This window comes from Protomyctophum bolini (assembly GCF_963924005.1).
Source record: "Protomyctophum bolini genome assembly, chromosome: 2".
NCBI lineage: Eukaryota > Metazoa > Chordata > Actinopteri > Myctophiformes > Myctophidae > Protomyctophum > Protomyctophum bolini.
This window is the reverse complement of record NC_137863.1, coordinates 12,538,043-12,555,081: the sequence shown is the minus strand read 5'-3', so window position 1 is coordinate 12,555,081 and position 17,039 is coordinate 12,538,043. Positions and strand designations below refer to the sequence as shown.

Sequence of the window (17,039 nt, the reverse complement as noted above, 5' to 3'; positions counted from 1 at the left end):
GAGTGTCGTCTGAAGGAAGTGTCCCTGAGCAAGACACTGCTCCCCCAGGACTCATAACCAGAGTAACCATCAACTGGGTGAAGCTGACGAAGACCTGAAAGGTCTGAGAAATGAGACATGGGGATTTATTTTTGGCACAAATTCCACCAGATGGTTCAGGTGTGATTTCAATTTGAAGATCCCTACACACATGCTACAGTTCACTTTTTACCCACTAGGTTGTACTGTTGCAGGTGAAAATACTTAACCCTGTCTTCTACCCTGAGCCATCAGACCACAAAATGTTTGAATTGGTCATGGGCTTGCTTAGCCCAAGAGGTTGTCAAATCAGTTTGTTTTGGGAAGTCTGAAATGTAGTTTTTAGTGACATTGGGATGTTGGAGTGCAAGTATAGTCAGTCAGAGTGGCATTGAATTGTTGACAAAAGAGGAAATTCTTTGACTTTTGTACAATTACAATTTTCTTCTACAAAGCGACTTTAAAGTGCAATCTATCAAGTATATGGGTGGATATATGCAGTCGATTGATTGAAAAATGTATCTCACAGTATAGAATGGGTACATTTCAAACGAAAGGACAAGTCAATACTAATCGTTATTCGTTCCACATTTTTGTGGCATAGGAGCGAAATGAATTTAATCCCTTGTTTGAGACTAATCTGGGTTGCACGTTGCAAGTTACAGTCACAAGCTGATCATATCGTTTACATATTAGGAACAGTAAAGTCCCTAGTATGCTTCCTTGTGGAACACCACAGCTCCACCATCTGTTCTCTTCCCTCCAGGTAGGATATCGCATCCAGCTCACTGATGTGCTGTCAAAACCAATTGCTTTTTTCTTATGAATCAGTATGGAGTGGTTTACGCCGGTGTCGAAAGCCTCAGTATTTGCCAGCATCCACCTCGTGTTTGAGGTGGTCGCTCAAATGGAGGAGGCATGTGTCAGTGGAGTGGAACGTTCTGAAGCCAGATTGAAATGTGTACGTTATAGTTTTTTTTGTAGCAAGATACTTTTCAACCTATAGACTATTTTTTCCATCACTTTCAAGATGGAGCTAAGATGGGCAGGGTCTAATTTGCTCTCTTTCTTGTGCCAGGGGGTTTTGATTGATTGATTGAAATCTTTATTAACAGTTTGCAGAATTACAGTACATTTCAAGCACAAACTCAATACAAAGACTGTTAACTGTGAGTGGACGACCCAATTATGCCTTACACTTGTTTACAACAGGGTCCACATTGTTCAATTCATCAAAACATTTAGAGACAAACAAATAGACACTTCTATGTAGTTAAAGAACAGAACAGGAACAGGGTTACTTTAGAAAGTTTGAAATCTTTTGAGACCTGTCCCTGTTTGAGGGAGAGGTTTATTATGTGGGACTGTGGGTGATAACTGATGATTGGAGCAGAGATGGCTGAGTCTCAGAGAAATTTGGAGGGAATATTGTCATGGCCAGTGACCTTGTTGGGTTGCAGGGCATCAGGTTGATGGTAGCAGCTAAGCAGCCTCTCTTAGGGCATGAGGGCTCCTACACCAAGTTGGGCCCAGTTTTCAGCTGCAGAAAAGACCTGGGCATAATTGTGAGGAAATTCTTAGTGACTTCGTGGTCTTTCTGGAAGTCATTGTCACACCACCCTAGAAAGCTCTCCACCAGTGCTGACCTTCTGACCTGCTTTGACCAAAGAAAGACACTTTTACTTGGGGACCAAGTGGATGAGGTGATGAACTGGCTGCGCGCGTGGGTGTTTCGCGAACGCGCACGCAGGAACTTCCTACCCTGGCGGGAGCGCGAGATATGACGTAAGTTGCTTGCCGCGCAGTGATGATGGCGGTGCGTGAACGCGCAGTAAAAGTAATGGCTGCTCTGGAACGGCGGGTGCCTAGCCTCGATGATTTCGTGGGTCAAAGCTGGAGCGCTTGGGCCGAGAGGGCCGGCGTGACAACGTCGGATGGTAAGGGACCACCGCATCATCAATATTGCCGGGCATGAGAGCGGATTGATCGATCAGTCGGGGTTTATTTTCGTGGAAACGGAAGGCAGCGCTAACCATGTTACCCAAACAAAGACCCTGCCGGGTCCTAGCGCTGGGTGGGTAACATGTTGCTCTCTCTCCCAGGTCCTAGCGCATACTGACAGGCGTCCAAAGGGGGAATTAATACTAATTGTGGCAGTTTGACCATCATAATGTTGTGTGTTTCTACACGTCGTGGTCGTGGAATACTCTGCCTGCCGGCAGGTGGGAGCGGCGAGAGAGAGAGAGGAGGCAGACAGCGGTGGCATCACAGCGGAAGGAAGGAAGGGGGCTTGTGTTGTGTGTGTATGGATGCTTGGGCGAGCGAGCAACTTCTGGCCATGGGAAGCTATGAGAGAGAGAGAGAGGGAGAGCTAGCAGCAGGAGGCTAGGCTAACGTGTTAGTAATAAGGCTAGCATCAGCAGCCAGCAGCAGGAGGATAGGATAGGATACAGAGTGACACCGGTGACGGAGGAGGAGTCTGATGCTGTTGCCACCACCATGTAAATGCATTGCTATAACCCAGCCTTTGATATGAGGGAACGTAACTCCGTGTTCTTTTCACCCGATTGAACTTCAGTTTGCACCCAGCATCTCACCGATGTCTCAAATCAACAGATGTCTAATGTCAGAATGTGACAAGGAGGCAGCATCGTTTTGCGTGACTATTGTCAAGTGGTGGTGGTGGTGCCCTGCCCCGCTCGGAGAGAAAGAGAGAGTGTGAGAGTGTGTGTGTGTGTGTGTGTGTGTGTGTGTGCGCTCAATCATTGTCTGGCATCCCTCCAAGTGCCACTCTGTCCCCAACTATCAAATCAACTCGATGTCCACTACAAATAACATACACAGTTGCTGGTGACACAAGCAATGTCATCATGTCATGTATTCCCAATTTCCCCCAATAGATTATTCAGATTCAGAAGCTGTTGATCCTGCCACTGGCAATCCTTTTATCTGCATGCATGAGCATTTTTATTTCCAGAATGATGTATGATTACGGTGAAGTTGACCGATATCAACATTTGAATGTTTTGATAATGGTTTATGGCTCATTGGCTTTGATCTAATCCAGTTTAATTTCAGAGCGTTGAATCACAACATGTGACCCCCTATGTCTGTATATCCTATTGAGCATTGTAATGTGTATTCCAGGGCCTGGTGTAGAAGACTGCAACAAGAATGGCAAGAAGGCTGCTGAAGCCATGTCACTCAGCAAGGAGGGTAAGGTGCCATACCACAGTCTATGAGACGGATGGATCTACACGTGGGCCTTGTATCAGTGCTCTTAACCACGTTAAACCCGGTGTCACTATTTTGGGCTATTTGATGTCGTCATAGGTGAAAATGTTTTTTCAAAATAGTAGATCTACAAGCACACAACGTGTTGCATCACAATGTGTTGAGCCTGTAGATCGCTATTCGTCGTATAACAATGTACGAGGCTTAAGTGGTTAAAGCTAGATCACATGAATCAATCTGTGAAATTCCAGTGTTGTATTATCATCGTTGTCGATCAAGCTTAACCAGTCTTGTATCACCATCGTTTAAGGCCACACAAACTAGTTTATAGCAGGACATGCGTACACAATCCTAAATGTTCTACATCTAAGGGTGATTGTCTTTAGGGGGGTGCTTAGGGCAAAATGACAATGTGGTTGACCAGCACATATTTATACAACATGTATTCTTTTCAGACCTTGTGAATATAAAAAAAGAATGCCCCTTTATGGTATTAAGTGTGTTTATACAATCCACTGACTTGGAGGCATTTTACCTAGTAGACCAGTATATACAGTACAGTATAACAGTTGACTTCAGAAAAACCTTACCTACCATCTGGATACAACATACAACTTCTTGTTCTTGGAGTTGATGCATGTGTTTGGAAAAATGTGGAAGTGCTGACAATCGCTCTGTGCTAAATGCACGGGCAAAAAAATGCCCGCCTGCAGTTCCAGCTCTGACCAGAAGGGCTCGGTGGCTTCAACATTGGCCAGCCACTCTGGGGGCTTGGAACAAGCACCCAATAGTAAACTTCCCTCTGCAGGCACAGTGTGAGTGAATGTCGCTTGGCAGAGACTGTGTGGCCAGAGGTGCTGTTGTGCCCTTTGGCAATCAGCCTAGCAGTCTGCAGCAGCAGCTGTCTGACAGACGTGTGTGTGTGTGTGTGTGTGTGTGTTAGAGTCACATGCTGTCTGAAATAGTGAAAATTCTAAATGCACTTAATTACTCTGCCAACCTCCCTTTGCTACCACCACTAGGCGTTTCTTTTACTCTGCCTCTGTCTTACGACTCTTCACTCTCCCTTCCCTCTTCTCCATCAGACATGTCCATCTTCGGCCATTGTCCGGGCCATGACGACTTCTACCTGGTGGTATGCAGCCACTGTGGCCAGGTGGTCAAGCCGCAGGCCTTTGAGAAGCACTGCGAGAGGAGACACAGCCCACTGACCAAACTATACACGCGAATGCGATCTCCCACACAGGCCCCTCAACCCCAGCAGAGACCCCGCCACGGCCACTCCCCTTCCCCTTCCCATGGGACCAATGCCGCTTCTGCTTCTTCCTGGGAAGGGCGGAGTCAAGGTGGTGGGACACCACGGGCAGCTCCACCTTCCCCTTCGACACCACCCCAATACAGACACTCCAAGAGCTCCAAGGATGGGATACGGTAAGAGAGGTGTAGAACACAGATGGACAATTAAGACAGGAGTGAATTGTAAAAAAGTATTCATATGAAGGACCAAATGGTTCATGCTATTAGTCTGTCCGACTGTTCTTACTGTATGTATAGTTTGTATACCACAACACGGCAGGCAGCTGAAAGGCTAACTGAGCAGTTCCTTAGATTTAACAGTCTTGTGCTCTGTTTCCCATTTTCAAAAGTAGTGGGGAGAAAAGTCAAATTCCTTGAATTTAGTTTGTATAATAGGAGTAGTATGGCTTTGAAATAAAAACGGATGTTTGGAAATATCTGTCTGGAAATGCCCAAATCAGCTGGTATCTGTTAGCAAAGGTAACAGTTGGACATTATGTTTACTGCTAGTTCCACCATCATCTCTTGTCAACTTATATTTATATCTACTGTAGGTACCATTATCAATAGCATCTTTGAACACTTTCAAGGCATGAGCTCTAATGTGAAGACTTGAGCGCTTGAGGGCCATTTGAAAAAGTTGTAGAAAAGAAATGGAGGGTAAAGAGGAAGATGTTGGTACGAAAGGGACATGAGGGAATAGGCAAGTGGAGTTGAGAATCAGGAGAACATGATACACAGACAATTGGTTGGTGTTTGTTCACTGTCCAGTCAAGAGGAGACAGTTGGCCAGGAAGCAGAGAGTAAGACTTCTGATATTAGGCCTGGACACAAACTAACAACTGTAGGATCCTTCTCGATCGGGCTGGAACAGTTGACAAATTAATTTATTAATGATTAATTTGAAAAAATCTATTAACAAAATCAAGTGTTTTCTGTAGCGTTACAATCATACAACATAATGAAATGAAATGTATGTAGACTACGTACGTTGCCCAATACTTAACTCCCGACCGCGCTTGTTTCTGTTCAGAGTTGATTTTTAGAAACATGTTATGTTCCCATAAATGACATACTGTAACTTGTTTTTACCTGAAGACTGAACTGAAGAGAGCTGTTCTCTATTCTGTTATTCAGACACTCCCCGCTGGAGAAGTCCTCTCACAGCAGCCACTCCGAGGCAACCGTCTTCAAGCAGCCCCCGCCCCTAGAGGCCCCGATGAGCTCTCCGCCTTCCTCCGTCAGAGATCCACCATGGCCCCACGGGGGCACCCTGCCCAGTCGATCTTCGCCCAGCGACAGACCCTTAACCCCGAAGAAGGACTCGCCTTCATCCTCTGCAGTTATTAGCCACCGTGTACCCAGACCATATAACAAAGGGGCCTCCAGTGAGTATACTAGATGGAATGAATGGTGAATGTGGAGAGTTGGGGATGGAAGCATTGATGTTCCAAAGTAATGAATATTATGTTACACAGATCTTATAACAAGTAAGAGACTAGGGGAATGCAATGAAAGGATTTAAGGAACAGAAACAACTAAATGTCTAGATTCTAGAACAGGGGTTCCCAACCTGTCTATTACCACGGACTGGCTGATGGTTCATAAAATGTTCGCGGACTAGCATGGCAGGGGGGTGGTGGGGGCGCCGCGGTCACGCAGCGACATCATCATACCAAAACACGGAAGACAGTTCTCGACTGGCCTCAAGTAGCCTACCTGCTGCTATATTATTATATCGCAACATAATGTTATATCATTGTCATTGACCATATCATTGATCCTGGTGATGCACGTTATAGATTCACAGACGGGAAAACTTGGGATTCCCTTCTCGCGTACCAGTGGGACATGTCCCGCATACGAGCACAGTTACACGTACCAGTGGTTGAGAACCTCTGGTCTAGATTGGTTCATATGGCAAACACTGGTGATATTTAGCAGGTGTGATTTGATTAGATTAGATTAGATTAGATGTCTTTATTATCCACAAGGGAAAATTGTTTTGCTTGGGTCAATGCATACATTCAGGACAATACATAAATATACAAATGCAATTAAACACCCAGCAAAGTACTAGTAAAATAATTCTAAATTTTAAAAGCTATTTAAACAAAAGCAAAGTCTCTCTCCACACCACGAAACACTCATAATTGATGGTCTGCAAGTAGCGTGCAAGTAGCGTCTTAAGTGTTTTTAGTTTTAGTTTTTTGCATTTTCTAATTTAGTCATTGGCAATGTTGTATAGGCCCTGTCAATGCCAAACTACTGTTTGGTATGAGAAGAGTGCAGACAACCACGTGTCTCCACTCTCCAGACGCTTCTTCGACAGTGAGAAGTTTCACTGAGAGGGCATAACATGCATAAAGGAACATCCATCTCCTTCCCCAACCTGTAGGAGTCACTAGTGCAGTAGCCTGGCCCAGCCAGCGTGCTTTCTGGTCTAGAGGGGCAGGTGCGCTTGGAGCAAGTGCTGTAGAATATTGGTTCACCGATCAGAGCTCCTGCCCTCCACAAAAACCACTGAGAAAACTGAGGTCACTATATTGAGAGCGCCGCCCCTCTGCACTGTAGTTCACTCCCACTCCTAGACCAGGAAATGTCTCACGTTCCCCCAGGCTTACATTTTTTGAACCGATGCGAACAAAACTAAAAGCCTGGGTACTGAGGCTACTAGTGCAGTGACAGAATACTCTCCTTCGCCGGCTGATCGACCGATTATCGGCGCCGGAAATCAGAGCAAAATAAACGTTTTTGGTCTATTTTGGACGATATTGGCCTCTCTATGCAACGAGGCATAAAATAAGGGTATGTGCTCCTCTCTGCAACTGGTACTGTTGAATGGGAGTATTCCACTGACATGATATATATATATATATACCTGTGTGTGTGTGTGTGTGTGTGTGTGTGTGTGTGTATATGTATATATATATATATATATATATATATATATATATATACATACATACACCAGTAAGACACCTAAGGGCAGCGAGGTCATGTGCACGCATCCGCCTCGTTGACGGCAGACTGTTGGGCCAGCGATGGCGCTTTGGCATGGTATCAACATAAAATGAATTTTGTACTGACCATATAAGGAACATGGGTTATTTGAAGTGAACCAGTGAAATGTAAAGTTTTATGGGTTCAAATTTGAATCCTTGTAGAGTCAATCAAGTCGAACAGTTTTATCAGGACTTAATGTAGGCGCCTGAAGCTTAGAGTATATATTAATAGAGACGGCACCCGGAGGAAACCCTGAGGCGAAATGGACATAGTGGCCGAATTTGGTATTGCAGCCCGGGCCAAACACATGAACGCGCTGGTCCGTTGACTATCATTGCGCATTGTTCATGATGACGCGTGCAATGATAGTCAACGGCCAGCACGTTCATGTGTTTGGCCCAATCAATCCCAGAAAGCACTCTATTCCTACCCGGAAGGAGGAGTGAAATCGCCTCATGCGCTTTTGAGCAACTTAATGCAGGTGGATGGGAGGAGATATCGGGTGCCGTCTCTATTATATACTCTAAGTCTAAGGCCTGAAGAAGCAGGTTGGGTTCTAAGGCGAAACGGTCAGTTGAGTGAGTGTTGTTGAAGCTGAGCTCCTCTTTCTGTCTGCAGAGAGAGAGTGTGACCTAGACAAGCACTGCGGCGTCCTGGACCTTGACAGGAAGAAAGTCTGCACACGCCTATTGACCTGCAATGTAAGAGAAACACAAACAACATGCATGCCCCATTTTGTCTATTGTGCTATTGCTTCCTCATTTGTCCGGCTTACCTGCCACTCGTTCACCCAAATGTTTTTAAACCATCCACACTATTTATGGTATTCTCTATTGTTTCTTGCTACACTTTTTTCACTTTCACCAGCTTTTATTTTCTTTGCTAGCGTCATTGTCATTCGGTAAATAGGTGACAGAGGCTTATTTTCAGCAGGCAGTGCCATCCCCTCTGCTTTTGACCCAATTCTATCCACTCACCCAGAGTCTAGAGGAAATGAGGTTATGAGACGGTGGCCTCCCATTTCACAGACAATAGCAACAAGAGTCCTATTGAACTGATGACACATCACATCATCTCTGCAGATTCAACCTCTATGAGCGATACAGAGAAACAAACTAAATCAATTTAAAGCTTGAAAAATATAGAAAGGATATTAAATTGTTCCTTAGAATTTGATCAGTCATTGTTTCACTGTTTCTTTGTCTTTTATTTGGAAGTGTGTTTTAGCTTTTTATTAAAGCGAGACGTACTTTTAGAATAGCATTCTTCACTTCCAAAATTATGTTTTACACTTGCCAAATTGACGAATAAACAGGAATACCAGCCAGGGACAAAGATGTAACGGCACATGGCTGGTGTTATTCTTTACAGCCTGGCTGCAAGGCCAAACTGTCTATAGAACACTTTTTGTCTTGCCTGGCGAAACAAAAGTGAAACTGAAACACGTGAAAGTTGCATTGCTATTGCATGTCAAAGAAAACAACAACATAGACAATTCTGTGATTCTCTTACACTGACATTGTTATCGAATACTGTAAAGCACTTTTTAATGAATATCGCTATTTCCACACCACACTAGGACATGCACACATGCAGCTTTGGTTCTGAATGCAGCATTATAATTAGTGTAGCTTTGTTAACTTAATATTGGTCTGTCTGTCTGGCTGGCTGCCTCTACAAATAACTCCACATACTGTAGAAGGCATCGTTTTTCTGTCATCATTAAATTAATAACTGTTAATCAATGCAAATATGAGGCCGTCTTTTTGCTTTCTGTAAAACTCAGTGAAATGATGTGGATAAGATCAGTGTTATTGTTTTACTGTCAGAAAGTATAGTTCAGCACATGTAATCCGATCTCACAGATCAGTGCCCTTAGTCTCAAGCCTCAGGCCTCCGAGTACAGGAAGAGTCCTTATATGGTCGCTGTTGTCTGAGAAAGAGGAAGTAACCGATGATGAGTGTGAAAAGGCACCCCACCTCAAGATTATTAACAGGAAATGACAGGAGAGAGGGTGAAGAATCGGAGGGAAAGAGCTTCCCTTAAAGTCTCACTGTATCGTGTGCATTAGGGTCCAGTAGTTTGATGTACACTTAATTTAAGGAACACCATATGCTTAGATCATTTTTGTGGTTTGCAATGTGCAGTTGCACTGCAGCGTAATTAGCTTTCTGTTATAAAAAGCATTAGATGTGGAAATGAGAAAATGCAACTTTTTGTTTTGTTCTTTTCAATTTGTTTAGTAACTAACTAGTCCAACAAAAATGTAAATGGACTTGCAACATGGTTGTCAGCTTCTATCCAGTGCAGTATTAACATAATTTCCACCGGGATCAATTAATAACATGCCAGGATATCGTGCCGTTACTGTATGTAATTGTTCCCACAGATCCACTCCATCCACCAGAGGAGGAAGGTGATGGGACGCAGTAGGAACTTTGACCAGCTGGTGGCAGAGCTAAAAACCAAGGTCCGTGACAGAGGGTCCCATGCCCTGGAGGGGTGCTCCTCTGCTGGTCGTTCTCCCAGTCCAGAGACCTACGGAGAGTCACCTGGATCCCCACACTGCAGGAGGCCACTGTCCAACCTCCCTGCCTTTAGGTCAGTGAGCCTTACTGGTACTAAGCATTTCCTATTAAACAAGTTCTGGCATGTTACTAGTTGGTGTAATAATTATTGCTCATGGACTTTGCAATCTTTTTTTAATGGCATGGATTCCTGGATTCTCATTTTATCTAATCTAATCTTGAACCTTGGTAGGAAAGAAACCCAATACACTGATCATTACGCTCTTCCCCCCCATTGCTCCGCCTCCCTATGTTGAGACAAACGGCCTTGATCATTGACTTGCAGTCGAATATTACAGATTTATCCACATAAAATAGTCAATACCTTTTTTGAAACAAACAAAATATCATCAAATGTTTTTGTCACTGAAGTTTACTGTTTACTGCATTTTGCCTACATTATCACCAGGAGTGTACCGCACATTAAGTAAGACAAATCAATAAATAGACAAACAAGTGAATAAATGTTTTAACAAGGGGTATAATTGGTCTATTCCAGTTAGGGTGACGGGTCCGTGTCTATAAAAAGTATTTTTTGACTTGAGAAGTGCTTCAGATATCATGTCTAGAGTGCACTGAGCGAGATGCTTCCGGCAAGCCAGTGAAAAAATGAGTTTCTTCTAAATATGTGAGTTTTGTGAGACTTTTTGATGACTTCACAATATTATTCAATATGGCAGACAGAGTGCAGTAAAGTTAGAAATTGCACATTTCACTGAACAGTATAGGTATGTGTGCTTGTATAGCTTTAGCGTATAGACGTTGGCAAGTGATGCAATGCTAGTGTGCTGCTACCTACCATATAATCTGGCGCACAGTGGCTGGCCACAGGGGTCCTCAAAGTGGACACAGGTGGCTTTTGCTAGCCGGTGTGGCTGGTCCGACTCTACCCGGCCGGCCTTGGCGCGAAAAACCGCCACCTGCGGAGGTTGAGGAACCGCCCTTGTTTTCAGACTGTTATCACACTCATAATTTACATTTTTCATGTTGTTCTTAATCTGTTATATGGTGGTTTCGAATTTACGAATGAGCTTTCAAATTGTCATTCTGCTTTTCTCAGCCGATCCAGGGCCTCATCAGAAAGCGCTCCAGAAGAAGAGGAGCACAGGCAGGATGAAGGGGCTCTCCGTTCCCCCTCGCCTCTTGTCCATGGACGCATCTCTAGTGATGAGAGTGAGGGGGAAGGACCCGAAGAACCTGTTGAATTCCAGTCTTCTTCTTCTCATCCCAGACCTCTGGCAGTAAGAAAAATATTTGTGTGTGTGTGTGTGTGTGTGTGTGTGTGTGTGTGTGTGTGTGTGTGTGTGTGTGTGTGTGTGTGTGTGTGTGTGTGTGTGTGTGTGTGTGTGTGTGTGTGTGTGTGTGTGTGTGTGTGTGTGTGTGTGTGTGTGTGTGTGTGTGTGTGTGTGTGTGTGTGTGTGTCAAAAATATAGCGCTATCTCCTCTCCCATCTCTACATTATATATTTTTCATCTGATAGCCGTTATGTTTGTATTTGAACAAATACATACATTCTCATTTTAATCACACTAATGATGGAGAAGTGTCAGTTATAACTTATTAGAGAGATGGCAGTTGGTTGTTGGAAAATCAAAGCATTGTATCTATGAGGCCAGTGTATGTTTTAATTGTTCTTGGTGCAAACGACACACACTATGCTAAAAAACACCAGCAGTGTGAAGAGGTGCTGAATGTGTGAGGGGAATCCGGATTCAGATTCCGGTTGAAAATTAGGGCCGATTCATACTCCTATTTTAGAGCCGAATAAAAGTCGGTTCGGTTCTGTAGAGCCTACAATGTGACGTCATTTGAGGTTCGGGGGGGCGGGTACCGTCCTAAAGTCATCTTTTCGGTGCTACTGAAAATTTCTGACGAGCCGAAATCATTTCGGCACTACAGTGCCGAAACAGCGGTAAAATAGGAGTATGAATCAACCCTTAGTCATCATTGCACCTTTTTAAAGAACCAAAGATTGAAGCTGTTTGTTGTGGACATACTTGCTGGTTTTGTTTCAGCACCTGATTTTTTTAGTAGACTTTTCTTTTGGAAGCAGCAGCCTTCATTAGTGTGGTTGCCCTAACAGGGGCAGAACGCACTTGAGCCATATATCTCATTGCTAAGAGAAATGTTTAATTTCCCCATTGACATAAATGGGAAAATGAGAAAACTCACATTCAAGTATTATTTCCTCGGTGACCGTAAGGGCTATAGTTACAAAACTTGGAGTGAAGGTTCATAATAATTACTAAAATGAATTAACTTATAATTATGTTGGCAGTAATCATCGTCTGAAGTTAGTGGGAGGGGCCTAGTTTACAAAAAATGCCCCAAATCACGAACGCAATGAACAATCCATCTCAAAATTGATTCAGTGCCCACTGCCCATACCCGAAGGCGGGGTAGGCAAAAGGGCCTTTGTGTGTGGAGTTTGCATGTTCTCCCCGTGTCCCCTAGGGTAGTTACCCTCACAAAAAACATGCAGTAACCTGGTCACTAAACTGCCTCCCCCTGGCCAGCCGGGGCGCCTGATGGAGGGGAAAGGAACTGGTTGGAATAACGTGTTCCTTCCAAGCGCTACGTCCAACCAGGGAAACTCCCCCCTGTCAGGTGTAAAGGAGCAACTTGGACACTCAGGCATGAAGGAAGCATGAGTTAAAGTCCGTTGCTCTCCCCTTGTCTCCCATATATGGGGACTAGGTTGGTGGAGGGTGCCACCAGTGGGAGGGGCCTATGTACGTGATTGCGGCAACCACACTTTTCTAGTTTAAATCGTACTTGAATGATATTTGTGTAACCATTCTGCGTCCTCCTTGTAGGTGTGTTCATTTGGCAGTCACATGCTGGGCCACGGTGGTGTCTATACGTTTGACAGGAGGCTTCACCATCTGAGGTCTGCTCTCAGCTGTATGGTGGAGCAGCACATCAGCGCCCACCTCTGGAAGTAAGAAGCCTTGCATCTCAAACTGTTCATGTCAAATATTTAGAGAGAGAAACAAACAATATCAGGACAAGCTGGCTTGAAATTTTGGGCATGAGATGTACAGTATTTAGCTATTTTCAAACGCTGGTGACAATTAAAACCACCACTGCTTTTATGTCTTATTATAGATGGACTGTTTTATTAGGATAATGCAAACATAATAAGTAAATGCATTAAAAAACAAACAAAAGAAAACATATTGATGAATTCACAAAAAATTGCACTTCAAACAATAATGAAAAATAATTTATTGGATGTTTAAAATCTTGATGACAGCACTTTTAGATATGGTTGACCTGTTGGTTGCTCTTTTATTTTTCTCACTTCACTGTCAGCTGGAAAAGCGGTTACAATGAATCAAGAACATACTGTATATACAGTACTCAGTTCTGTCGTGTTTTGAAATGTAAGAATTTAGTTGATTTAAAAACATTAGAGATACTGTTTAGAGCTTAAAACTAAAACACTTCCAGACTGCATCCATGGGTTGTTCTCTCAATGAGAGAGAGCTGTTATTCACATTCTGTTATTCACATTCACAGGAAAGGATCAACGTGAAAAGTAGACGTACGATAAAGGGTGTCAAGCTGTGGAATAGATGTGATGATGAATTGAAAGAATGTTATGGGTAAACTTAAGAAGGTATTCAAAAACAAAGTAATTAATAGCTACACAGAGTAAAGTTACAAATCAAGTGTTACTAGCATTTTGGTCATAGTGCTTAATTATCTATGAAGTGTCATTTTTGGGGAAATTACATTACTGTTGCTATTATTAGCAATTATTGCAATTATTATTTAAAAAATATATTTTTATTTTATTTCTTTCCTTGAATATTACATTGTTCAGTAGAAAACCTGAAAAAGGGGTATACATATATATTGAAGTTAAATAACAAAAGGGTAGACATAATTAGCTTAGGCTTCAGTCTATACCTTTTTTTCCCAGACTATGAAAAACTGTGATGAATTAAGAATGTTTTTGTATGGAACTAAACTAAACTAGTTCAACCAATGCAGCAAGAGAGAAATACGGAATCTGTTTCTCATAGTGGTACTCCAAATAATTTGTCTTTATTTTTTAGGAATGTTAAGGATTACTGTTGAGTACCCTCACTGTTTTCCATTGTATTGATGGTCACTTGCCCGATTATGTCACCATTTATCTGCAGATGTGACAAACTACTTAATTCTTGGCTGCATCATAATCAAGCCAACTCCAGCAGCCAGTGCGGCTGCAACTTTCTCCTGACAAGCACTTGGAAGTGTAGGAGTTGCATTATATTAACTTTGACTCTGTTCCACAGATTAATATTGTGAAAATAGCTGATCTTCAAACTCACAACTCCTCGCAGCCTGAGGCGTTGTGAGCTCGTAGATCAGCTATCTTCAAACGTTTGTCTCTTTCTTATATTATTTAACAATTTGGCAAATGTTTAACCAGTTTATTACTTTTGATGCAGTAATGGTATTTTTTCATTTAATTTAATGTTTAATTTAAAAAATATTTAAGTCCTTAAATTGTCACTTTACTGTCATCTGTGGACCCCCCCCAAAATCATGTTTGGATCCCCCTGGGGTTCCCAACCCACAGGTTGAGAACCAGTGATCTAATACATCTACACATTTTTACCATGATTATTGCCCGGCATTTGGCGAAGAATCAGAATCACTATACATTTTGGAATCAAAGGGTCACACTCAGAAACAGTCAATATGAACTTTTAGCCTTTACGTTTGATGCTGCTGCAGACTGGAGTGAGTGCGCTGCAGGTGTGTGAAGCTCTCTCTGCTGGGGCTGCCTTTCAATTAGAGCTAGACTAGAGATATTTATAACCAATGGGGCAAGTGGAAGGCCATTTATAATGTTGAGCACTGACAAAAAAAATGCATGTCTTGAATTCTTGCCTACTCAGGAAAATACCTCAAGCCACAGACCTTCAGTCTGCAAGCCCCTCTACCAAGGCTGTCGCCTCCTCCTCTCCTTCATCCTCCACGTCGTCCTCCTCTTCGCTGCATTCTAAAGTCCGCACAGGAAGTCACATCAGCTCCTCCCTCAAAACCACCTCGTCATCCAGTCGTGGACCGGGGAGACCCTCTACCACCAGCCAGCCAGAGACTCCGGGGAGCAGCAGTAGTGTCAGTGGCAGTGGCCATCTGCCTGCTCCAGTGAAGCCGGCAGCAGCACGTCAGATGGGGCCTGGCAGGCCTAAGAACCCGGTAGGCCGGCCCAGCAAGCAGATGCTGAAGCTCCGGGAGGAAGCGGCTGCAGCAGCTGCTGCACTCCGCAAACGCAAGGCCCCATCGCAGGAGGGCGAGCACTCTGGCCCCGACAGGAACTGCATCATTCTCCAAGACAGGGGTCGCCCGCCCTCCACCTCTTCTTCTAAGACCACCACCCCCTCGCCCCTCCCTCACGGACAGACCAACGGCACGCTCTCCCCTGTGAGCAAGCCCCGCCCCCAGCCATCCCCGTCGGAATCCCATTCTCCGGCTGCCACGGCGGCCTGGTCATACAAACGGACACACACCCCCATGCCGGCCCACTCCTCACCCCCTGACAGTGCATCGGCCAACTCTCACAGTCGGGTGTCGGGGGATTCAGGACTGCATGGACGGGGGGGTGGGGGTGGGAGCTATGAACACAGGGGGCTGGTGAAGAAACGCAAGGGGGGCAACAACGGGGACCCATCACCGCCCTCCAAGCCCTCTGTGCACCGCACACCATCTTCCTCCTCTTCATCTTCCTCCTCTCCTCGCTCAAACTTCTACCCCTGGAAGGACAGTAAAGGTGGAGTGCTGGCTGGGGGGGCGGAGAAGAAACTGGGCACACAGAAGGTGAGTCTGGTGTGAGGGGAAGAATGTGGACAAAATTAATTAAATTTTCCCACCCAACAAGTGAAATCAATTCAATTTAGGCAGGATGCTCAGTAGTCTGGGTGCATACGTTGGTTAGACATACCATGCTGCGGTCATTAGTACGACAACACCTGCCGTTGCTCCCGACATGTGCTGCGGGTTAAAACGAACCCCTGAGTGGTTAAAAATCAACTGTGGCCGTGTGCAGTTAGGGTTAGGTTAGGTTTTGTTTAGGATGTCGGACTCAGTCAGTCAACCCCATTGAGTTACATTGCATGCTCAAAATCATTCTTTTAGCACATAAACAAACAAAAAGCAGATTCCTCCAGTTTTTTTTTACTTTATTTTTTTTATAAAATTGTCAACTGATGGTGATTTTGCCATTTGGAGTAGGATTAATTAATTTGTTTATTCAAATGTTGGAACATGTGCGCAGGTCGCACTTGGATAATGAAAATAAACCAGTAAGACGCCTGAGGGCGAGAAGCGACCTCGACCTAAAGGGAGAGGTCGCGTGCACTGGCTTGCCATTCCAGCGCAAATAAATATACAGACTTGTTTGTATTACTAAAGTCAAAGACATCTCATATTCTTCTGTTGTCTCATATCTTCCCACAGCCAAAACTGCACCATTAAGTGTGCCTGCCTTACAAGCCACTATGAGGGAGCCAGCTCTACAGTCTGGGACTGTGACCACAGGACTCTAAATGTGTTCTATATGTGTGCTTGAATACCCAAGCCAGTGTGTGTGTGAGTGTGTGTGCATCTGCCTTTGTGTAAGGAAGCCTATATGTTGTAGGCTCAAGTGTGAGTGTGTTGAGTTGTGTTTTTGTATGTGCACAACTAGTATAATGTGAATTCTGCGGTCCTCATTGTCTGAATCAGACGTGGGTATGCGACTATGCGTGTATATCTGTGTGTTTGCTGTTGTATGGATGAATGTCTGGGGATGAGTGGGGGTAGGATATCAGTGTATGAATTTAGAAATACCTCAAGACCATCTGGTTATGCTGCTATATGAAAAATATGTTGGTTTATTAAAAAATGGATTAAAAATGTCCTTTACACTTGGAAGTTGT

At 44.0% G+C, this 17,039-nt stretch overlaps 1 protein-coding gene across 2 annotated transcripts; it reads left to right on the top strand.

Moving 5' to 3' along the window:
• Positions 1–1,825: 1,825 nt before the first annotated feature.
• On the top strand, positions 1,826–17,020 carry atxn7l2a (ataxin 7-like 2a; the record flags this gene model as incomplete). 2 transcript variants are annotated; one of them, XM_080793536.1, is made up of 10 exons in its annotated part: positions 1,826–1,955; positions 3,166–3,234; positions 4,338–4,683; positions 5,686–5,936; positions 8,173–8,255; positions 9,945–10,156; positions 11,183–11,363; positions 12,939–13,063; positions 15,018–15,939; positions 16,579–17,020. In XM_080793536.1, the coding sequence occupies 10 exons, from the start codon at positions 1,826–1,828 to the stop codon at positions 16,594–16,596; spliced, it is 2,337 nt and encodes a 778-aa protein (XP_080649662.1). In that variant the 3' UTR covers positions 16,597–17,020. The 2 variants fall into 2 exon arrangements, with proteins under 2 accessions (XP_080649662.1, XP_080649661.1); XM_080793535.1 differs by having other exon boundaries at positions 8,149–8,255.
• Positions 17,021–17,039: the final 19 nt, after the last annotated feature.